Source organism: Clytia hemisphaerica, unplaced genomic scaffold, assembly GCF_902728285.1.
Source record: "Clytia hemisphaerica strain Z4C2 unplaced genomic scaffold, Clytia hemisphaerica genome assembly, whole genome shotgun sequence".
NCBI lineage: Eukaryota > Metazoa > Cnidaria > Hydrozoa > Leptothecata > Clytiidae > Clytia > Clytia hemisphaerica.
In genome coordinates this window covers 97061-121455 of record NW_027103682.1, presented here as the reverse complement: position 1 = coordinate 121455, position 24395 = coordinate 97061, and the positions used below count along the sequence as shown (strand labels likewise).

Genomic DNA, 24395 nt, shown 5'->3' with positions numbered 1-24395 from the left:
GATTAATCATCAAAAAGCAGAGTTTTATATGAAATTGGTAACCGTTTATTTCACAAAAAAGAACAGACACTCAGTAAAAGTGATGCATGGCTTGGAGTCACTAAGCCCTTTTTTGTGATTGAGAAAAATTTGAAAGTGAATGCACAGCGATCAGGATTTTTTATACAAGACAAAATATACCAACTTAATGTAAACCTTTTTAATGACTCTTTTTCACTTTCCTCGTCCTTCATAAAATTTTGAACTCATTTCGATAATTAGCTAAACATAATATAATTTCAAAAGTATAGTACAGTATGATAGTGTATCTTTTTCTGATGTATCAAGATTAAACAACAACTACAACAACCTGCAACAACAACATTTTATGGTCCACTTGGTACTTTATTAATTTTTCAATGGTCCAAATGATGATTCGAAATTGTATTATCATTTCTTATATAGGAAAAAAAAAATGGAGGAAAGGGAATGTGTGTCATCAGACATTACAACATCACAATATGAAGAAAAGACAACTAGGACTATATCAAGTTATGGTATAGCAATCAACACTGAAGATCTATCAAAAGCTGATGTTGACAAGGAGGATTATCAGGGACTGCAAGCTCTCGGTATAAATGCTTATGAGCAAGAAGATTTGGAAAATGAAGTTATCAATCAAGTCAATACAGCTGTGTCCAAAGCTGAAGGCAATTTTCATCAGCATGCTACAGAGGCCGAGATTAAAAACATCTGTGATGAAATTATGTAAGTTTTGAGTTTTCCCTTGTTCTGCTCATTATGCTTTCATGATTTCACAAGTGTTGTGTGATAAATTCTGGTTCAACCAACTAGTTTCTTAATATATTTTTGCCTGACATCTATGGCCCTATTAATTGCTTTAGCAACCATTGACTGAGTTCTTTTGGAAAATAAAATCCTGATATAAATTCATTTGATAAAAATTGGAGGTAGAAAATCTTCATTTTAACTTGAAAACACTTATACAAAATTTCTTTCCATTTTTCTACTTTAGCCTTCTAGAAAAAGACATAAAAGAGATTGAAACAGTTTTTGTGGCAGCCAAGAGTGGTGATCTGGAAGCTTCCAGGAAAATCTCTTTTTCACTGCTACAAAGAAAAACTGGCAAGGTAATTCACATGATGATTTCAAAGGGCTATGTACAATGGCCGAGGAGGTGGTATCATTGTTGGGGACAACAGGATGAAGTTTTTGAATTATGTTACTCCAGGTTACTCAAAAGTATTTTTCATGGTTTCAAAGCATAATTTTACTAAATTTGCGTTCTGCTTGAAAATTAATTATTCTGGCATAATTTGCTTGTGTGGAATATACATCTACAAGCTAGGAGTTTCTCAAGAGGCAGGTCCTGAAATTTTAAGTGGAACCTTGAACCCATGTGCACACTATGTTATTTCTTTTCAAGCTCTCTTAATTTACTTGGACGTTTAAAAGGGAGAGTTGTCTACTGCTAACAATTGTCACAACTTCCAGGCTTTTGTTACACATAATTTGTTCTTAATTATATGCTTCGAAGAGAAGTACGGTAAAGCACATTTGAAGCCATTTTAAATAATCCACAAATCACTCATAATTCCTTACCATTTTTTGCCTGGAAACTTGTATCATCAACCTAAAAGGAACAATTTGTCTTTGTGTTTACAAAGAACTATTTCTCTTAGGTTCCAAATAAACGCCCCCCCCCGCCGCTTGTTAATTTGTCGAAAATTTTCCAGACCTTATAAGGACCCCCTCCCTGTTTATTAATTCTTAAGAATATTTTCAACTGTCAAAGAGAATGCCCCTTATTTTGCTCCATATAGCCTATATATTTACCTTATTTTTGAGTTTTCAGAAGTACAATTTCCAACCCCCCGGCAATTAGGTCCCCCACCCGTTTATTAAAATCTTGAAAATTTTCTACCCCCCCCCCCCACGTTTATTTGTAACCTAATAGTAACTATTTTTGTGTCTGCATTTTTCTTAATAAAAATGTTTTTGCTGTTTTTCTTTATTTTAGGAAAGTCGATTGAAGTTGTTACAAAACAGTCTTAAAGAAGAGCAAGAGAAATTGGAAATTTTAAAATCTGACTCAAACACACCAGGTTTGTAGGGATTGATTGGTTTATCAGTACACGTTTTTTATAAGAACAAACTATATAGAACATAAGGCATCAATGGGAAAAATGCTAAAACATTTCTTAGGAAAATCTTAAATTTTAAAACAAAGTATTAAAGGTAAATATTGTCAAATCCATCCATCATTAGACCAAATTACATATTTTATTAGTTTCATTTGTTCATTTTTTAGGCAGATTTTTTGTGAGAAAGTTTCGTCAATTCACAAAATTTGTATAATTTAAGCTAAAAACTCTTGTTTTTGCGAATTTAAACTCTTGCAAGTTGTCATTTATAAGAAAGTTTTTTCTAGTAAAACTTTGTAAAATATACTTTTTAAAATGGGAACTCGTGGAAGAATTGAAAAGAACGCATTTTTCACAAGGTTTAACACGCTAACATCTTTAACTCAATATACTGTATCATTTTCCTAGCTACTAAACAATTAGCTGAAAGAGACAAGCTGATTCAAACAGGAGAAATCACACCGTTTGATGCCATCAATTTGAAAAATGCAGCTAACAATGTGTATGGAAGTATTACACTTGACAGTATTGTTGATAAGTACAGTCAAATCAAAATGCGTGGAAGAAAAAAGACGTTAGTTCCAGTCTACAAAGAACCAACACCTATTATTCCAAAAATAAGTAAAAGAAAGGGTAAGCTCATACACTTGTAAACCCAAAACGCCTTAAAGGGATTGGGTCGATTCGACGTGGGATGAGTGGCGTCAAAATGTCTGTTCTTTAAGAAAAACCATTGACTTTAGGTATTTGAGTTCAACCCTTCCTGTTAAGGCAGCTCCTCTTGCTTTAAAGATTGATAGAAACGTGCACTACATTGATCTAGGTTGATATGTACAGTACGTGTCCTTGGCCCGGGGGGGCACTCGATCTGAAATCGACCATACGTTCGGCCCAAAATTTGGCTTCTAAAATCGGACCCTTACAGTGCAGTGAATTTCCATTAAAAATCATACCCTTACAGTGCACTTTTTCAAAATTTCTCGCCCGTAAGGGCGAAAATTTTTGCAATTTTCCAAGAAAATGTGGAATTTTTCCTCCAAAATTGACCAATTTTGTGATAATTTTACCAAAAAATTGGCCTTTTACCAAAATTTCCTACCCTTACAATGCAGTTCAGTGCAGTCTTGTAATTTCCTACCCTTACAGTGCAGTTCAGTGCAGTCTTGTAATTTCCTACCCTTACAGTGCACTAGCTGAACTATGAAAAACCTACCCTTAAGGGCCGAACGTCTGGTAGGTCATTTACCTTGAGTGCCCCCCCCCCGGGGTCCTTGGTCTAAGTTCTTACATATTAAGGAAATGGGGTCTATATTTTTTGAATGTCTGGCCTGGAAGTTTTTATTCTGATAATTTCTTTCAGCCGCAAACTGCTGCAAATCGGAAATTCCCTTGGCGTTGAATTGAAAGAAAACTAAATTGTTGAGTCCCTCTTCTTTTGGAGTGGAAATATTTGTCTTTTCCTTACAATCTGGTCATACTTTGTTATTATAATTATCTTTTAATATTTTCTTATCTGCAGAGCTGAAAACCACTCGTGCTTTTGATGCACGTCCTCCAGTTACAAGTGACAAACCACTTCGTAAAAGGAATGAAAAGAAGAACTTTTTTACTGAAGAAAGTGAAGATGAAGAAATGGATGATGAGCGAGACGAAGATTTTGTTCCAAGTGAAAATGAATTCACGGAAGAAGAAGAAAAAGAATTTTTCGAAGATATTGATCAAAATGAAGTAGACGATTTGAAGGCAGCCAAAGGTGGAAGAAAAAGATCATCAAAGGTAGTTGCCAAGGAGAAAGGTACAAAAGGGAAAAAGAAAGACAAGATTATCGATGATGGTGATTTCGAATCATATCGTGAAAGAATAAGGTGATTTCATTTGAGGAATATTCATGATGAAATGGATTTACACCATTCTTATAAAAAAAGTGTGTAATGTAATTTCGCCTGTTTTTTAAATTATTTTATTGTTTGTAGGAAGCATAATTTGAAGGAGAAACTGAAAGAGAAGATCAGGAAAGGTGAAGCAAATGAAGATGATTTTGATATCGAGTTTTCCTCTGATGATGATGGTGAAGAGGGTGTCGTTGAAAGTGAAAATGACGAAGTGACCATCCAAGATGATTTCACACTTCCCAAGAAAATGTGGAGAAAGTTATACAGGTGTGTATATAAAAAAACATAACCTATCAAGCATCAAATATATCAAACTTTATGCATTTGGCAACAAAAAAATAAGGGGATGCCTTTTTATTCAAATTCAAAACTTTTTCAAAATAGATACTGGACGTCAGAATGATTTAATTACTTTAGTTACTTTTTACCTTAGTTAATCTTTTAACCTCATGTTTTATACCCAATAATTGAAGCTATACATAAACTAGACATCTTTTTACTGTACAATGAATAATTATATGATGAAGGAATGTTTATTTTTCAGATATCAACGTGTAGGAGTGAAATGGCTGTGGCAATTACACCAGCAACAAGTTGGAGGGATTATTGGTGATGAAATGGGCCTTGGAAAGACCATCCAAATGATCACTTTCTTGCACGGCCTGTCAAATCAAATGAAACGAGATCGGTAAAAATTGGTTGCGGGTTATGTTTCCTTGAATGAAAAATAGATTTTGGGCAATTGAGTTTTTACACCAAAATTGATCAGATGACGAATAGTTTAAAATATAATTATGATCTTTAAAAAGACTGATTTCCATAAGCATGGAACGAATACTTTTTACTTATTTCATTTTTTTGTTTATTCATGATACCTGCATGTCATTTCTCCGACATTCAGCATTTTCTGATGACCCGAGTAATCAAAAGGACTTTCAATTTTCAGTTGTTTTTTCTCCTTATTTTTATTTCTTATTTTCCGATTTATTTAACGTTGGTGTTTCTAATCAACTGATGAAGAGACTTTAAGTATTGAGAAGAAATACACCGTTTCTTAATCTTTATGTAACATTAGTGTTACCGTGTTACACAGTTATGATTAAATACTGATTTATACCAATTATAGAATTTCTTTCATTTTCTTTTCCGTATTCTAGGTCAACTAAAGGGTTGGGTGCCACATTAGTTGTTTGTCCTGGCACTGTATTACACCAATGGGTTGCTGAGTTTCATAAATGGGCACCAACGTTTCGAGTTGCTATCCTCCATGATTCTGGATCGTTCGTCGGTCGAAAGGTATTGAATTAGATTTATTGGCTTGATATTCTGAAGAAGTTTTTCAAGATCAAAAAGGGACGGGGCAACATAAGCCGAAAAGCAGGGTAATGCTCTCTTATTCGTTTTCTAGCGTATGAAAAAGGCCCCTAGGACTAAGTATGAAATTCGAAAAAGCACATTTTTTTCACCATAAAATAAGAATTTTGAAATTCGATTTCTTAAACATGCAATTATCAAAACACTAAATATCAGAAAAAACTGTAATTAAATTTTGTAACTCATGTTCAAATTGTCGGTCAATAAAAGAATCCAATTGATTTTTAATGACACTTTTTCATACTCTAGTGGAAGCAAGATTTTTCAAAATCTCAAATGAATTTCACCAGCAGTGATCCGGTTTTAAAAACTTGATTTCCTTTCATAGAATGCACAAGTCAAAATAAGGATCACGATTACTCCAATCATTTTAACTTTTCTTTCTCAGAACTTTCTCAGAACACTTTTTGCTTTTCCCCTCATCTTTCCAGGGTCACAATTAATCAAATCATTTTAGCGTTTCTTTCTCAAAATATCCGTTTTTTTCCTTCATTTTTCCAGGAAGCACTGATCAAAACCATCAACAATCACAAAGGAGGGATTTTGGTCACCACATACGCTGGCGTTCGCATCAATAAGAAGGAATTGTATCGATACAAATGGCACTATGTGGTCTTAGATGAAGGACACAAGATCAGAAATCCAGACTCTGAAGTCACAATGGCTGTCAAGCAGGTCTGTTATAATATTCTATTACTCTTTTATATAACAAAACTTTTACATAAGAACAGTGAAGCTAAAAAATATCAAAAATAAATACAAGAAAAGTCCTAAGACTAGAATTGAAAATAAAGGGTTGAATCGCTAGAAATATCTTAAAAGGGATCTCATTGAGGTCACTTTTGCTTTGAGAATAAGAACAGGATATGAACAATTTGATCAATGAATTGAAAAAGTACGAAGAGCCGAACCTGAGCGAAATTTTACTGGTACCGAGAAATCAGGGAAAAAATTAGGGAAAGATTTTTCCAGATTCCTGACTGGACCTGTAATCTTCAATAAAACTAAGGATTCGGGTTTCAACGGGATGTGTTTTTCGTTTAAGATCATGTTCAGACGTTACGGTTCCGAAGCAAGTGTGAACATCAAAATTCGAAACATCAAAAAAGAAGACGTCTAAAAGCAAAAAGGATTGAAACTGTTTCGCTCCACTATTTTCATCGGAACGGAACTGCTTCGTTTTCTTGCTCTGAAACTTTCCGAAACTAGTATGAACACTCTCGAGAGGTAACGGAAACCATACCGGAACGACACGAAACCGTAAGGTCTGAACATGGTCTAAGTTGAAGACAATACCGGATTGATGATACATTTTAAATCATGGGAATGACCGTACTGTACTCAATACTTCTTTTAGATTGATACACCGCATAGAATCATTCTAACCGGAACACCCATGCAAAACAGTCTAAAGGAATTGTGGTCCCTCTTCGATTTTGTTTTCCCTGGAAGACTTGGTACGTTACCTGTATTTATGGCGGAGTTCTCCGTACCAATCACAATGGGCGGATATGCGAATGCAACTCCTGTCCAGGTAATATTAGCTAATTTGTGTTTTGATTGCTCTCATGAAGTAAAATTCTCTCCGTATAACTTCCAAATATTTAGAGATGGAAAGCCTATCAAAACCTTTACCTGCTATTTATAAACGTCCTCCTAGAAGGAAAATTGACCCGGCGAAATCTCGTCGAAAGTTTGACTTTAATTCTTCTTTGTCCTGACTCTCCAAATACCTTTAAAGTGTACAAAATGTATTTCAATCCAGGCAGAATTTCACGTACATTAGAAAAATGTAATAAGAAGCAAAAGTTTTTGTGTTTGACTGTGTAAAAAGTTTAGGGTCATTCCAAGTACCTCTGGTATTTTGGTCACCTCTATGTAATCTGAAGCAGATGAGATGGAGTTTTTATAAGACACTTTTTTAATAATTGGTCATTTGAAGTAATAAAAATTACGCGTTATTTAGAGTAACAAAATTGTTTTATTACTAGTTAACGACCAACCAATTCAAATGAGAACTTGTAAAAACTCCATCTCGTCCCCTCTGAAGCGAACGTGTCTCGCCATTCTTTTGATATTTTTCCTTCGTTTTGAATTAAGGTACAAACGGCGCACCGTTGTGCAACAGTCTTGAAAGACACCATCAATCCTTACATGATGAGAAGACTGAAGAAAGACGTTAAAATGGTGATCAACCTTCCACAGAAAAATGAACAGGTGAATTATGTGGATTTGTGTTACTCAGCGGAGCTTAATTGTGTATTTTATAAGACTCAATTGAATGATGACAGAAAATCAATTTTTTCAACGTCTTTCTCAAGGGAAATCTGCAAAGATTTGTGCATTTTTCTTTAAATTGAATAAAAAAAAAACATCTAACAGATGCACGAATCCAATGAAATAGTCTAATTTACTACTCATGGATACCGTTAAGTATTGACAAAAAGTCTCTCCAATCATTTCCACTTGAGACATTTCTTTAGGGGTCGATTTTGAAAGCAAACACCGTTTTTGATTTTATAAAAGTTGTATAAAGTGTTGTGTCATTCTGCTTGTTTTCACGTTCACACAGGTTTTGTTTTGTAAGTTAACGGAGGCTCAGAAAGATATGTACGAGAAATACATCAAATCGCCAGAAGTCACCAACATTCTGCAAGGACGGATGAAGGTACTGTGGGGCTCATACTCAAATTCACAATGCCACTGATATAAAACCGTGTATACCCCTTAAAACACACGCCTCTTTTAAGCCCGCAAAATTGCATTTTTTCCTCTCAGAACCGCTAAAATAAGTTTATCGTTGTGATTCTTTCACTTTCATATCATAAAACCCCTAACAACCTTTTTTTTCACTAACAACCCAATTTTACCAATCTCAATTCGTTTTTTTATTTTGTGAATATACGATTGAATTTAAGGGTATTAAGCCTCTGTACTTTTCAGGTATCTATCTGGGGATATAACATTTTCTTTGACTTTTCATCGCTAGTCTAGATCAGACTTTTCTTTTCTCGCAAAAAAGAAAAAAACAGTTATTGCACAGCTTGAATCTGTGGTCCAGAATTTAAACAGGTTAATTTGATGGTATGATATCCTTGACCTGTAGATTCCCTCGAAATATTAAAGTTACAAGTTTACGACTTTTAACAAAAAAACAATAGAAGTTCATGGTAAAAACCGTAAAAGAACCCATTTTCAGACTTTTCAAATTCTCATATCTTGAGGCAAAAAAAAAATGAGGAATTTTGCTCAGAACAATGGAAGGTATCTTTACGCTTAATATGTAAAACCATCTGATAATAATATTAACCTTGAGAGATATATCATTTCGGTTTCTGTTTACCAAAAGGTTTTTCCTGGACTGATCAAACTTCGTAAAATTTGCAACCACCCCGATCTGGCATTCTTTGAGCATAACAACAGTGAAGATAATGATAATATCACCAAGTCATCTGATTATGGATACTGGGAACGTTCTGGCAAGATGCTGGTTGTGGAAAGCTTGTTAAAGATGTGGAAAGAAAAGAAACACAGAGTTCTACTCTTTTCACAATCAAAACAGGTAGGCTTGTAGTCTGATCATATATGACCGGGTCCCAAAAAGTGATCATTTACTCACTGCATACACTTAACTCGAAATTTCAGGCGCATATGTCCACTATTTTATTAAAGTCTGTTTTGCATCGAAGTTTATGTTTCAGTAAGTTTGTTACTAGCAGCCAACGTCCATAGTCTGATACAAACATCTTACAATGTGATTTATCGGCGACCCAAAAAAATATCTGCAATCTTTCTTATTGGTTTAAAAGAGTACAATTTATCTTATATATATTACTTGCAATATGAACTGACGGAACGATGCCGTTTCATTGCAATCACTTTGCTACATTAAAGTCTTATTCGTAAAATATTTCAGTATGTATTCCCACTACTGTCTGATAGCTACTACATATTCCCTACAAAAAATTAATGTCTTATTATAATCCGAAAAGCTTTCTATTGATTATTCTAGATGTTGGACATAATGGAGTTATTTCTGCAGAAATCCTCATACACTTATCTTCGCATGGATGGAGAAACGAACATTGGCAGTCGCCAAGTCCTCGTCAAAAACTTCACTCAGGTATACAAATCCCAAGCTACTTTATTCAATATAAATACAATATCTTATCGGGGAAATTTATGCCAAGCGTGAATATTTTGGTTAGTGACGAGAATTTCCTCCAATCTAAGCCGAACGTTGACACTGTTAAATGTCTAAATTTTCCCCGACTAAAATATTATATCTCAAATATTTTGTCACGAGAGGATATTCTGCTATATATCTCGTTATAGTTAAATTTTTCTTTATTATTTTGTTGAGGAAATTTGAGACCAGTGTTACAAATGCGATACGTTCAAAAAATATCAAATAATGCATAACACATCTTTTTGTCTCAAAAAGATAGTGAAGTAATACAGATGATTGCATTTCAGTTCATCTATCATAATAGGAGTGGGCGAACTTTTCCAGGGGTTAATTGGAGGAGAATTCCCAGGGGGTTCCCAGGTAAGGTTTTCTATTTTTAGGTAAAGAATTATAAAAATTAAAAACCTCCAGGGGTAAAAGACTGGTTATAGTTCGTCCACCCTCACTTTTAAAAGTGTGAAGTATCCACACATTTTCTAGAATTATTTCTTTTCTTGAAAAAGTTCGTCCACCCCATATGGATTATAAATGGAACATCCCAATAGGATAGTAAAAAAATAAGATTGAAATTGTTCTATTATGGTATACTTTAGATTCGTACGTGTAAGCTTTAAAGTTCTTGTAAAAGAAAAGAGAATGACTATGTACCCTTGGGGCCAACTAACGACTAGACTGAGTTTAGACAACCGAGTACTTAAGTAGCACGTGTAAAAGGCTATCCATTCAGCAGAACGCTGATGACTATTTTGAGGAACACTCAAAATACACATGTTTTGCAGAACGCTCAAAATGAGTCCATATATTTTGAGAATCACTAATTGAAATATTGATTTGTTATAGAACACATCAATTTTTGTCTTTCTGCTGACTACACGTGTCGGAGGTTTGGGACTGAATTTAACAGCCGCTGACCGAATCATTATTTTCGATCCCGATTGGAATCCAAGCACAGATACGCAGGCTCGAGAACGAGCCTGGAGGATTGGACAAGATAAACACGTGACAATATACAGGCTAATGACGACGGGTACAATCGAGGAGAAAATCTACCACAGGTTTGTCTGTCGAAAAAAATCCGTCTTTTTTCGACAATACCGGGTGGTATTTGATTGGTTGAATATCAATCCAGTGTTTACAGTACTTCCATCTCAGACGGATTCTCGTTTTTTAAAAGTTTCAAAAGAGACTTTTCCTCCTTAGTATTTAGCAAAATTCAGCATAATCCTGAAAGTCTGGTCTTATTTGCCGTGTTGAGTCCATTTTCCGTCTCAGAAGAAAGTCTTGCTTTGACTACTGTTAATCTAGTGGACTGTTTTGCCCTGACTCCATGTGACAGGTCTCTTTTGAGTAATTGTCCAACAAGATTTTTACAATTGGTAAATCAACCAAAACATTTTTTTCCATGTACCATCTTATTCCTTCTAGGCAAATCTTCAAGCAGTTTTTAACGAACCGTGTTCTCGCCAATCCTTTTCAAAGACGTTTCTTCAAATCAAACGATCTTTATGAACTGTTTTCATTGGATGATATCGGACCAATGCAAAGCACTGAAACTGGCGCCATTTTTGCTGGGACTGGATCTGAAATACGCATGCGAGGGAAAAAATTGAAAACCAAACAGACACGTGTTAAGAACGAAATTAGTGATGAGACTGCGGCTAAAAACCATAATGGCGTCGCATCAGAGGCCATTGCTTTGGGAAAACAAGACAAAAACGTCACTAATAAACAAGACATTCAAACAGTTGTTAAGAAAATGAAAAAGAGTAAGAAAGAGAAGAAGCAGAGAAAACGAAGAAAATCGGTTGAAATTGATGGGAGCAAAGTGGAACACGTTGACAAGATGGAGTCTTATAAAACTAAAGAAGAAGAAATAGAACAAGATGAAAAGACAGATACCAAAGTCTTATCTTCATCTACGAGTGAGGATGATGTTCTGATGAGTCTGTTTCGTTCATCAGGTATTCACAGCGCACTTAAGCATGACAAGATTGAACAATCGGGAAATCCGGATTACGTTCTTGTAGAGAAAGAAGCCGAACGGGTTGCAAAACAAGCTGCAAATGCGTTACGACAGTCGCGTTCACAGTGTCGTGCTAATGGTTACTCTGTGCCAACTTGGACTGGCCGGAATTCTTCAACAGAACCAACGAGTCAACCGGCGAAGAAACGTTTCGGCAAACGTACAAATGAAACAAACGGTGATTTTTCTACGGCACCGAAAATTAAGAAAGAAGAACCTACTACTGGTTATGGAGATTCTCTGGATTTAAATTTAGACAGTGAGGCCATTGATGTTTCATCCAGCGCTCTTTTAGCTCGTATGCGACGTCGAAATATGGTATCGACGGGCGGAACGCCTTCTTTAGGAATGGGTGGAACGCCCCAATCGGACGAAGATCGATTATTAAAAGACATCGAAATGTTCGTTAAGTGTAAACCAGACTTTACGGCAACTTCTGATCAACTGACTGAGAATTTTAAAGAGCGTTTAAAACCAGGACAAAACGCGCTGTTCAAAGAGTTGCTGAAACAAATTTGTTTGTTTAAGAAAGTGAACGGAAACAGTTTTTGGAAGCTGAAAGACGAATTCATGTGACGCCAAGAAATACATCACCCTCTATAGTGTAGTCCCAGTCTTTATTCTAGGCTTATAACAGCCACGGCGGCTTGACTATTTTCAAAATTTTTCTACATATAAAAGTCTATGTCATGGGCATAAATGATGTAAATAAGTAGATAGAGATAGATTTTAACAACTACATTTGAAATTTACTATATATTAGTCCACTGTCAAAACAATAACGTCAAATACAGGCCAATGAGGTACCGGGTGTCTTTAAAGTGTTTTTCTGAGATTTGTTAAAGTTTTTAAGAACTAATACTTCATATTTTTGAATAAGTGTTTAAATCTTCAAGGGAAATGAATTTCTTGAAGAAAATTACTGTTTTGAGAGCATTAAAAGTTAATTTTATTTACTCTTATTTTTCAGTGACAAAAAATGATTAAAAGTAAAAATGAGATCGGAGAATAAGATAACAATGATCTCAACATGATTTAAAGATCAACAATGGGAAATCTATCTGAGGAGAATGGAGGCATGGTCACTGTCTCCATATATAATTTGGTGCAAGCATTGGTTGAACCGAATTTCATTGAAGAGTACACTTTAAATCATTCTGACACCATATCTGTTTTGAAGACAAGGGTTTCTAAATCACTTCATATCCCTGTAAATGCTTTGTTCTTCTTAAAGGAGCAACCTGAGGATATAGGGATAGTTGTGGCACCAATCCTTGATAAAACGGAGCTATCTCACTTTTTAAGAGAGAATGAAGATTCAAGAGATATTAGATTATTTCTTGGTGCGTTCGATTTGGAAGGAATTAATGAGGAAGTCAAACTTCGTCATCAGGAGCTTTACGATATTCCATTTTTATGTGGTTATGTACTCAGGAGTTTTGGGTCTGGAAATGTTATAGGTTTTATTAAAGAGAAAGATATAACTGTCGCTGAAATTAAAAGTTTTGTTGAAGAAGTGACACAGCTACCGATCAGTTGTCAAAAATTGTTGAAAAGTGATTCTAAAGAGGTTTCTGATTGGGCACTGGCTCTTTCTATGGAGGATGAATGGGCGCGATCTATTTATGTTGTTTGTACAAATATTGAGCATGAGGAAATTTGCTTGGGTTACGGCATCAAATTATTCAAGAAACTTCAACTCAAATTGTTGACCAAGGTTGAGGATTTGGACCCAAGTCAATTTGAACGAGTAGATGACGTCAAGAGATTTATCGCAGAGAATCATGGGATACGAGAATACAATCAGCGACTTTTACATAAAGGGGTTGTATTGGAGACGAACGATTTTATTTATGATCTATTTGTGAAGGACAATTCGATGGATGTTATGAGTTTAAGTTTGGTGGTTATAGAAGGAACCTTCGAAATCATTATATCACCAGGTATGTGATCATTCACTTCAGTCGAGATGAGTATAACAGATTAGACAATGTTTTATAAATCTAAAATTATTTCGTAGAGGTCGATTGATCCGTGAGTTCAAATTCTATGAATAAGAAAGAATAAGAGTATTTGGTACTGGTCTGTACCTGCCGGAACTAATGGAACTCTTCATTTGAAATTTTCACCAGTGGTAGATATTAACAATCTAGGGTAGTGTGCAAAATCTTATTTTGGTCAAATGAGTGGTTGGCATTTGAATTGCCGCACAAAATTAGAGTAAATAATTATAACGTCATCAGATGACTATGACGTCATCAACGATGCCAAAAATTCATATTTCAAGTCAGTTAGATAAATATTTAAAAATGTTGTAAAAAATGTTCTTTTTTTTGGGGGGGGGGCTCTGTGGAAATCTCCCCCCCCCCTCAAGATGCTCTAACTGTTAATAAGACAGATCCTGAATTTTCTTCCATTTTAGGCCAAAGTTACGGTGAAGAATATATGGATTTTCCGCTTACGATAACAGATTCCACAACGATTTCTAAAGTTAAAGATAACATTAAAGAGACTATCAATATCTCGCCGAAATCTTTCACATTGAAGAAAGATGGAGTCGAAAGTATAGACGAGGATGGTGAGAAGTCAGTCGTTGATTTTGTTGACAGTATGTATTCGTTATTCTTTTATTTTGCTTTGATTCATGTGCGAATTCGTTTCACTAAATGTACTGATAAGATTGAGGAGTTTACCGAAACTTTGAGCCACGGAAATCCATTTAAAACACTGAAGGTTTTCACAAAAGAAATTCGTAAAAAATATCATTTGAAGAAAAGCGAATTGAAATACATCCCTTCGGATTGTGATGTGCATTTAACGGATAGAGAGGTTTTGGATAGCAGGATGTTGATTGATTTTTGGAAAAGTAAGATTTGTTTACTGGAATTTGAAAGCAATAAAAATATCGATGGAAAATGTTCTTTGATGTGATTATGATATCTTATACAGAAAAATAATCAAGTTGCGACCACAAAATTCTGTCCTCGGGTGTTCGTTACCATTAACCCTTTCAGTCCCAAGGCTTTTGCACTTTAAAAAAAAAAAAATCAAAAAATTCGCGCTCAGCAAGACATCGGTTAAGAGTTAAGGGCGCTCCGAAATCAACCTATTTTCTTTAAAATTTGATGCTCTTGCTAATGGTAGCTACGAGAGCACCAGAAATTACTTAGTTCTGGAGATTACTTAGTTCCGGAGATATAGTCCGGTGAAGTTTGTTAACGCTGGTCTCTGGGGCTGAAATGGTTAAAAAGATTACATCATTTAGACATATATATTATTTATTGTGTTCCGTATTATTTGCACATACAATCACTTCTATAATATATTTTGAATCAGTAATTTTGTAATTTTGATATTGTTATGTTTATTATATTAAAAATTTCGTCACTCCACTGTTGCACCTCTACCAAGCCAAGAGACTGGATTAGAGTTTATTGTATCACTTTTATAATATATTTTGAATCAGTATTTTTGTAATTTTGATATTATTGTTTTTATTATATTAAAAATTTCTCCACTCCACTGTTGCACCTCTACCAAGCCAAGAGACTGGGTTAGAGTTTATTGTATCACTTTTATAATATATTATTATCCATATAGCGGTCATTAAGTAAGCCATTAAAGGTTCAATCGGCGGGCGGTATTTAAAGAGTTTGTGACTCAAATTCTCATACCTGCGCTGAGGAAACTAAAGCGCCAGGCCTCAGAGGGCTGAAATATCATTAACCGCCTGGGTATAGGGCAATAACGTCATTTGCGGCCCGCTCGGAATTGGATTAAAGTCGTTGCATTGAAGCGAAGAGACTAAAACAACGTCAGAAAAAACATATTTTGGTCATTTGCGGCCCGCTCGCAAGGTGCTAAAAATTTGTTGAAGAGATTGCATTGAAGCGAAAAGACTTGGTTGACATTAGAAAAAAAACGTTGTTTGAATGTCCGCTATGAATAATAATAGTAATAGCGTTAAGTTTTCGTTCGTTGTTGCATTAATTCTGCCCTTGCAGTTTGATTATTAGCCCTCTAGTGCCATTTGCGCCCTCCGCTTCGCGTCGGGCTCAAATGACACTATCGGGCGAATAATCAAACTACGCGGGCAGAAAATAACAACAACGACCTCAAACTGAACGCTATTGTTATATTTTGAATCAGTATTTTTGTAATTTTGATATTGTCATGTTTATTATATTAAAAATTTCTCCACTCCACTGTTGCACCTCTACCAAGCCAAGAGACTGGGTTAGAGTTTATTGTATCACTTTTATAATATATTTTGAATCAGTATTTTTGTAATTTTGATATTATTGTTTTATTATATTAAAAATTTCTCCACTCCACTGTTGCACCTCTACCAAGCCAATAGACTGGGTTAGAATTTATTGTATCACTTTTATAATATATTTGAATCAGTATTTTGTAATTTAATTGTTATGTTTTTAATTAAAAATTTCTCCACTCCACTGTTGCACCTCTACCAAGCCAATAGACTGGGTTAGAGTTTATTGTATCACTTTTATAATATATTTTGAATCAGTAATTTTGTAATTTTGATATTATTGTTATGTTTATTATATTAAAAATTTCGTCACTCCACTGTTGCACCTCTATCAAGCCAAGAGACTGGGTTAGAGTTTATTGTATCACTTTTATAATATACTTTGAATCAGTATTTTTGTAATTTTAATATTATTGTTTTTATTATATTAAAAATTTCTCCACTCCACTGTTGCACCTCTGCCAAGCCAAGAGACTGGGTTAGAGTTTATTGTATCACTTTTATAATATATTTTGAATCAGTAATTTTGTAATTCTAATATTGTTATGTTTATTAAATTAAAATTTCTCCACTCCACTTTTGCACCTCTACCAAGCCAAGAGACTGGTTAGAGTTTATTGTATCACTTTTATAATATACTTTGAATCAGTATTTTTGTAATTTTAATATTGTCATGTTTATTAAATTAAAGTTTCTCTACTCCACTTTTGCACCTCTACCAAGCCAAGAGACTGGGTTAGAGTTTATTGTATCACTTTGTGTTACTTTAATCAGTATTTTTGTTTTTCTAATTTATGTTTTTAAATTAAAGTTTTCTATCCACTTTTTGCACCTCTACCAAGCCAAGGACTGGTTTAGAGTTTATTGTATCACTTTTATATATTTTGAATCAGTATTTTGTAATTTTAATATGTTTTTATTAAAACCCCTGTCTCAGTCCCGGTGGCCTGTTTCAGTACATGATCTTTTTCAGTACCTGGTTTAGACATTTTTTCCTTTGTAGTAATCAAATTTTTATTGCCCTCATTGTAATTGATATTGTCATCCCCCTTAACTCAAAACTTCTTGATTCCCAGCCCTTTAGGATGTAAAATTCGTGCCTTAGAAATTTATCTTCCTTGACGTCGGAAATCTCCGTACTTCTAAAATCAGGCCACCGGGGCACTGAACAGAGGTTTTAAATTTCTTTCCTCCTTTGCCCTCTACCAAGCCAAGAGCTGGGTTAGAGTTTGTATCACTTTTATGATATTTGAATCAGTATTTTTGTAATTTTGATCTTATTGTTTTATTATAGTAAAATTTCTTCACTCCACTGTTGCACCTCTACCAAGCCAAGAGACTGGGTTAGAGTTTATTGTATCACTTTTATATATATTTTGATCAGTATTTTTTTGTAATTTTAATATTGTTATTTATTATATTAAAAATTTCTCCACTCCACTGTTCCACCTCTACCAAGCCAAGAGACTGGGTTAGAGTTTATTGTATCACTTTTATATATTTTGAATCAGTATTTTTGTAATTTTAATATTGTTATGTTTATTATATTAAAAATTTCTCCACTCCACTGTTGCACCTCTACCAAGCCAAGAGACTGCGTTAGAGTTTATTGTATCACTTCTAATATATTTTGAATCAGTTTTTTGTAATTTTATATTGTCATGTTTATTATATTAAAAAAATTTCTCCACTCCACTGTGCCCCTCTAAAAGCCAAGAGGACTGGGTTAGAGTTTATTGTATCACTTTTATAATATATTTTGAATAAGTATTTTTGTAATTTTGATATTATTGTTTTTATTATATTAAAAATTTCGTCACTCCGCTGTTGCACCTCTACCAAGCCAAGAGACTGGGTTAGAGTTTATTGTATCACTTTTATAATATATTTTGAATAAGTATTTTTGTAATTTTGATATTATTGTATTTATTATATTAAATTTTCTACACTCCACTTTTGCACCTCTACTAAGCCAAGACACTGGGTTAGAGTTTATTTTGTCGGATTTTGTTGAAGTTATAATGCTATCATTATACTTAACTACAATCCTGGAAATAATTATTTGTCTTCCCCTCTCCCAATCTTCACTTTTGAAGTTGCAAGATTCCTCCCTACCACATTTAAAGTGGGATAAGGGGACTCGGCAGCGGGGAATAAGTTATGGGACAGCAGTTCTGTTTGAACCTAATTCCCTTAACAACTTAAATTAATTATCTTTACCTTTTATCGTTAGCTCGTAAGTTTGTTTCCTCCTTCTTCACGTTCACTCGTTCATTTTTCATTACTTCAGCATGCATATTCCTCTAGATTGGAAACTCAATTATAAAAATCATATTTTTTAATTTCAGCAAGTATTATAGAAAAATAAAATAAGAGCCTATTGAAACGAAAACAAAATGGCGGATGATGAATTCGAAATTGGTATTGCTTCAGGTATGTTATTTTCTTCTTTTTTTTTAACTTAAGATCTGGTAGTTTTTAAAGGGACATAAAAGTACTGACGAAATTTGTAAACAAACTGTATGTAGCGGGATACAAAATCAAAACAAATGCTACATGTCAAAATCAAAAATCAAACCAAATATGGCTGATTTTGATTGTTTCAATTGTTGTTTCAAGTTTGTTTTGGACACGTGGTTTTAATTGTTCTCTTTAATGACATGTGGTTCGCGCAATGTTTACATTTTACTATTTTTATGTCCCTTTAAAAAGGAGATTTTCAGTTATTTTGGAGTGTTTGAAATGTGATTGTGACGGATATGGTTACCACAAAAACTTTTTTGGTAACAGATTTCCCTCAAGATTTACTAAGTATTTGAATGGAGAATTAAAATTTTTAACACGAATTCTCCTAAAATTATGCTAAAAGTTTGAATATTTTCCTAAATTTAATATTAGCCAAAATTTATGCTAACATTCCTCCTAAAATCTTGCTTTTCAGGCTTTGGAGGCCTAAAAAACAAAGAGATGCTTAAAAAATCTTGAATAAGCTTTTTTCATTTTTAGAAGATGATTATGGTCCCGAGTATCCGGCATTTTCACTATCAGTAAAAGAAACGGATACCATTGGTCACATCAAAACAAAAATCGAAGAACGTATCAAAGTGCCGAGTCAGCATTTTTATGTACGAAAACGTGGAATGATAGAGGTTGAAAATGAGAAAACGGTGAGTGATTATCTCCAGGATGGGGAAAAGGAATATATGGAGTTTGTTTTGATATACATTCCACAATTTTTAATTCGTGTATGTTTCACACGGAGTGGTCATGTTGAAGAACAAACTGTACTACTAACTGAAAAACATCGTAAGAATCTTGGTGATTTAGTCACAGAGATTGAGAAAAAATATAAACTTAAGAAAGGTGAATTGAAATATGTTCATCAAGAGTCTGATAGTTCATCGGATGAAACAAATGATGACGTATATACAAAATGGTTGATGAATTTGTGGCGAGAGAGGAAATATGTTTTGAATTTTGAAACAGACGCAAATGTCGAAGACAAGAAATGCTTGGTGATGTGATATTTTGAAAGTAAAATGGTAGATACATCAATGATCGTTTTGAAATATATTGAGACTTTAAAACACTTTTTAAAAGGTAAATAGAAACATTTGACTGTCGTCTTACAAAATGCACTTTTAAAAACAACATGTCTTCTATAAAAACTCGGACTATATGAAATGTTTTTTGATAGTTTGATGAATCATAAAGTTATTGCATAAATCATACTATGGTAAGTCTCTCATTTATTCGTCGAATTTTAAGAACCCTTTCTGGTGATGGCTATGGGAGATGTTTCCATTCAATATTCATAAGAAGCATATTATAAGAGAAGAATTACCGTGGATGTTGAGGAGGGCATTTTTTTTGTCCAAGGGACCCCCTTTTTGGACCTACCTCCGGGTGCCCCGGTGGAGGTTCTATAAATTAACCCATGTCCGTTCGTCCGTTCGTCCGTTCGTCCGTTCGTCTGTTCGTTCGTTCGTCCGTCTGTTACCAGCTTTTCTCAGGATTGGCTCATTAGTTTTTTCTGATTTTTTGCACAATGATGCAAAATGGCAATGCCCAGAACGTGACGGAGCCCGATTTTTGAGAAAAAATTTATTTGGGCAAATTTGGGCCAAAAATTACCTAAAAATAGGGTTTTTTGGACTTTGTGCAAAATCCTGTCATTCTCTTTTTTCTGATTTTTTGTACAAAGATGGAGGGCAAGATTCTCTAAAGAATGGCTGAAGTGGTTTTTCCCGGAAAATTCTTTTTCGCCTTAAAAAACGGATTTTCGTATTTTGGGGAAATTCCCTTTAACCAAATAAGAAAATATAGCTTTTCTCAAAGTTGACTGATTATTTTTTTCTGATTTTTTGCACAATGATGCAAAATGGCAATGCCTAAAATGTGACGGAGCCAGATTTTCGAGAAAAAAATATATTTGGGCAAATTTGGGCCAAAAACTGCCTAAAATAGGGTTTTTTGGACTTTGTGCAAAATCCTGTTATTACTTTTTTCTGATTTTTTGTACAAAGATGGGGTGCAAGATTCTCTAAAGAATGACTGAAGTGGTTTTTCCCGGGAAATTCTTATTCGCCTTAAAAGACGGATTTTCGTATTTTGGGGAAATTCCCTTTAACCAAATAAGAAAATATAGCTTTTCTCCATGTTGACTCATAATTTTTTTCTGATTTTTTGCACAATGATGCAAAATGGCAATGCTCAAAATGTGACGGAGCCAGATTTTTAAGGAAAATTATTTTGGGCAAATTTGGGCCAAAAACAGCTTAAAAGGTTTTTTGAGCCTGAATGGTTTAAGTGATTTTCGTATTTGGGGAAATTCCTTTTTACCATTTTACATTATTCAACACACAAGCTTTATTTTTCCATTCTGAATTTTTGTACAATTATTGTCACTTTTTTCTTATTTTCATCTGATGTTAATCATTAGGTAGGTCCATTCAGCATGTTGCTTGTTGTACCTTGGAAACCCAGAGGGTCTCCTAGGAATAGACTTTCCAAAAGTGAGATCTCCTCAACATTTGTCTGTAAACAGATCCGATATCTACGGGAATTTTGAGCATCGTTGCCGTGTACTACGCTAAGTTATACGTGAGAAACATTCTGTTACAGAGTACGTTAACATACAAAGGGGAATCTTTTTTACAAGAATAGGTCATTTTTTGAATTCTACTCTCTATTATTTAAACCCTGCTCCCTTTAGAATCTAGCACTTCCAAAAAGCTTGGAAATTAATTTTACCGAATAAACTTTGAAGGGTAAATTCAGTTAATAGAAGTCTATAATCAGTTTTGATTAACATTTTAAACCGAAATCTCTAAACTGGCTAACTATTAGCATGTATCTCTAAATTTATAATTTTATATCGCTTTCAATTGAGTCTAACACGAATAGTTTTTTAGACGCAATCATAAACAATTACATAATTATTTATATATATTATATTTTATTTAAGAAGTAAAATCCTTGGTACTAGATTTTCAATAAAATTTGTAATATTGACTTTAATACTATTTTTAGGACAAAATCTTCTGAGCACTCTTTGATTCGAGAAATAACATTAAAGTATTTCGATCGCTGAAAATAGCTCTCTACTCTTCATCCCAGAGACATTTATAAATTTGCCAACAAATGCATCAGACACACAGTGCTGCCTAAAAGTACATTTCAAGTATTCAATCGAAGTCTATCAAGTTCATCCGATAATTCTAATAAACGTTTCATTAAAAAGTCAGTTTCTATTCTCAATTTGTTCTCATACTGTTCTTTCATATTCTTCTGAAGATAGTCTTTTTCTTCTTCGTAAGATGAATTGACAATTCCTTCGAATTCGCTCATATTATAAAACAATTCACGTAATTCTGTCAATGTTAACGTTTGCGAACAATTTGAACTAATTTCACTTTCACTTTGTTGTGTGACGTCATTTCCTTTGTTTACACTGAATTGCTGATTTATGATTGGTTTAGATTTCCACATGTCTTTATTCTGATTGGTTGGTTTCCAAGTGTCGCTTTTCTCATTGGTTGATATGGGCCCGATGTCACGTGTGGGTTTTTCGTTACCAGCTTTCTCGATCAAGTATTCTTTCTCGCTCTCCAATCTCTCTTCCAAATCATGCAGCTCACCCTCGTAACTTTTTCGTAACCTACAAACAAAAATGATGGGTGAAAACTTATACAATTGCTAAAGTTCTAAAGCCCTGAAAATTGATCGAAAGTCTTAGCCTACTTAGAAACCCTAGCCCTGAAACTGAGAAAGTAATAAAACAATGGTGTTAATTTACATCCTCTTTGCGATATATTTATGCTGTGTTTTCTGCAACGGAGTATAGTTTTTTAATTTTTCTAGATGCTGACTGGCTGAGATTTTTTGGGTCAAAACTACAGCTTGTTTCAAATCCTCTCAGTCATTCCTCCGTACTCAAATGGTTAAATGCATAAACTCGCTATCAACTAGAACCCATCCTTTTCTCTCACCTTTCTCTTTGTTTCTTTAACACCATCATGTGCTTCAATAATCTCTTGATGATTTCAACCATTGTATTTTTTTGTGAATCAAACTTGAATTCCAATTGTTGTTTTTCTTCCTCGAATTGTCGTGTCATCTGAAGCCGCATCTTCTCAAACTCCTTATTTCTGGAAAATAATTTATTGACAATGAAAATCAGCTGGCCCTCTCTCTAATTTTTACAGTTTTAGCTCTAGTCGAAACAGAAATACTCGACTTTTAGAGGCTCTAGGTAGAAAGAAGTATAGCATAATTGATTTAATACAAACGCTTTGCTTCTTTTTAAATGTAAGAATACTTGTAATTAAAAAAAGTCAAAAATATGCTTAAGAGTATGCACCACTGAAACTGAACCTAAGATTCTCAAAAATGAACCATAAGGGTGGTTCGATTTTTTTGCTTATATTTTATATGTACTGTTTTAAGACCTTACGACCTTAATTTTTTGTTATATACGGAATTTTTTTAATCGAGTGCTTTCCAACTGTTATCAATAAACATCGAGCATGAATGCGTTTCTAACAAAACAACATACTTATCTCTCTCCTCCAGTAGCTCTTCTTCGTTGTGTTGCAAATATAGTTTAATTTGATTCTGCAATTCCACTTCATAATCATTCCTTTGTTCAGTTAATTTCATCATGGCTTCTTCTTGTAAATTCTTCTTCAGTATTCCCATTTCTTCTTCCCATTTATTTCGCTCCTCATGGTACACAATCATAATACGTTCTTTTTCTTTGGCATACATTTTGCCTTGCTCATCCAATTTTTTCTTACATTCTTCCTCGATTGTTCGAACCATGTTGACCTGCATGTGATTATTCTCCTGCTCGCGTTCACGAAGCGACATTTTCAATTTTCGAATTTCACTTTTGGATTGATGTAATTCACGATTGACTTTGATGACTTCATCGCTGAATTCGTTTCTCTCTTGTTGAGCTGTTTTTAACAGTTTGAGTGAGATTTCCTGTTGATCCTGTTGACTCTTGGTACTCTCATCACTCTGTTTTCGTAAAAAGTCTTGAACGCTTTCTTCAAATAAAGATTTTTCATCTTCCAAACTTCTCATCTCAGCTTTTATTTGTTGTTGTTTCTTTTCCATTTCTATGGAGACAGCCTCCAATGATCCATGTCGGCTCAATTGGTGCTAAAACAACGAGCAAAATTTCAATTCAAAATAATCAATTCAAAGAAAATTCTTTACGACGAAACTTTGAATCTGTTGAATGGCTCGTACCGCTTTAGTTTAATGCTCCTAGAAAAAAGGATCAAAATGATAAAACCCATAATCTAAACACCCTTACCTTCAAACTTACAACTTTTTCACTTAATTCTTCATTCTCCATTCGAACAGCTTCCAGTTCATTCTTTACCGGCAACATTTTCAACGCTTGTTTTTTCTCATGACTTTCAATCAATACCAATTTTTCGTGTAATTGAGTATTCTTCTCGTGTAGTTGGGTCCTTAAATCTTCGCATGATTTTTCAAGACGTCGTGAAAATTCATCCTTAACTGAAAGCTCTCGATTCATCTGTTGAACATCCTTGTTGGCTTTATCAATGATTTTTTCGTAATCAACCTTCATTCGCGCTAGCTCGTCATCATATGTCCGATTATATTGTTTGATCCGCACAGTCAGTTCGTTATTCTCGGACACCATCTTCATTTTCTCTCCTTCTATCTTAGAAACTTGTTCTTTCAAATGTTCAATTTCCATCAATGCGTTTTGTTTCTCAATTTCTTTCTGATTTAAACTTTGAACTTTTTTATTGATCTCCTCTTGGAAGAGTCGACTTTGGGAATTCATTTGATCTTTGATTGATTGGATAGCTTTTTGTGACGTCATCATTATTTCTTGTTTATCACTGGACAACGAGTTTGTGTCTTCTTCAATCTTCATCTTCAAAGTTTTCATTTCAATTTGATGATTCAACGTGTCTTGAGTATGTTGACTTGAAAGGTTTATCAACTCTTCTCG

At 34.2% G+C, this 24395-nt stretch overlaps 4 protein-coding genes across 5 annotated transcripts; 3 read left to right on the top strand and 1 right to left on the bottom strand.

Annotated features, from left to right (window-relative positions):
• Nucleotides 1–443: 443 nt before the first annotated feature.
• On the top strand, nt 444–12443 carry LOC136803784 (DNA excision repair protein ERCC-6-like). Its single transcript, XM_067060510.1, has 16 exons — nt 444–747; nt 1016–1130; nt 2021–2105; nt 2553–2777; nt 3664–4009; nt 4118–4303; nt 4581–4724; nt 5194–5332; nt 5912–6085; nt 6768–6944; nt 7511–7627; nt 7983–8078; nt 8760–8972; nt 9423–9533; nt 10440–10654; nt 11025–12443. The coding sequence occupies exons 1-16, from the start codon at nt 455–457 to the stop codon at nt 12196–12198; spliced, it is 3810 nt and encodes a 1269-aa protein (XP_066916611.1). The 5' UTR covers nt 444–454; the 3' UTR covers nt 12199–12443.
• A 149-nt stretch (nt 12444–12592) lies between these two features.
• On the top strand, nt 12593–15111 carry LOC136803783 (uncharacterized). The gene is made up of 2 exons (XM_067060509.1): nt 12593–13565; nt 14045–15111. The coding sequence occupies exons 1-2, from the start codon at nt 12671–12673 to the stop codon at nt 14551–14553; spliced, it is 1404 nt and encodes a 467-aa protein (XP_066916610.1). The 5' UTR covers nt 12593–12670; the 3' UTR covers nt 14554–15111.
• A 3130-nt stretch (nt 15112–18241) lies between these two features.
• Nucleotides 18242–21317, top strand: LOC136803789 (uncharacterized). Of its 2 annotated transcripts, XR_010846200.1 has the most exons (3): nt 18242–18328; nt 18902–20363; nt 20681–21316. XR_010846200.1 is itself a non-coding variant. In XM_067060515.1 (2 exons), exons 1-2 carry the CDS (start codon nt 18292–18294, stop codon nt 19417–19419), a joined length of 555 nt encoding a protein of 184 aa, XP_066916616.1. In that variant the 5' UTR covers nt 18242–18291; the 3' UTR covers nt 19420–21317. The 2 variants fall into 2 exon arrangements, 1 of the variants encoding a protein (XP_066916616.1); XM_067060515.1 differs by having other exon boundaries at nt 18902–21317.
• Nucleotides 21318–21366: 49 nt separating this feature from the next.
• On the bottom strand, nt 21367–24392 carry LOC136803785 (golgin subfamily A member 6-like protein 22). Its single transcript, XM_067060511.1, has 4 exons — nt 23721–24392; nt 22953–23563; nt 22387–22545; nt 21367–22055 (listed from the first exon to the last, which is right to left on the bottom strand). Exons 1-4 carry the CDS (start codon nt 24330–24332, stop codon nt 21575–21577), a joined length of 1863 nt encoding a protein of 620 aa, XP_066916612.1. The 5' UTR covers nt 24333–24392; the 3' UTR covers nt 21367–21574.
• Nucleotides 24393–24395: the final 3 nt, after the last annotated feature.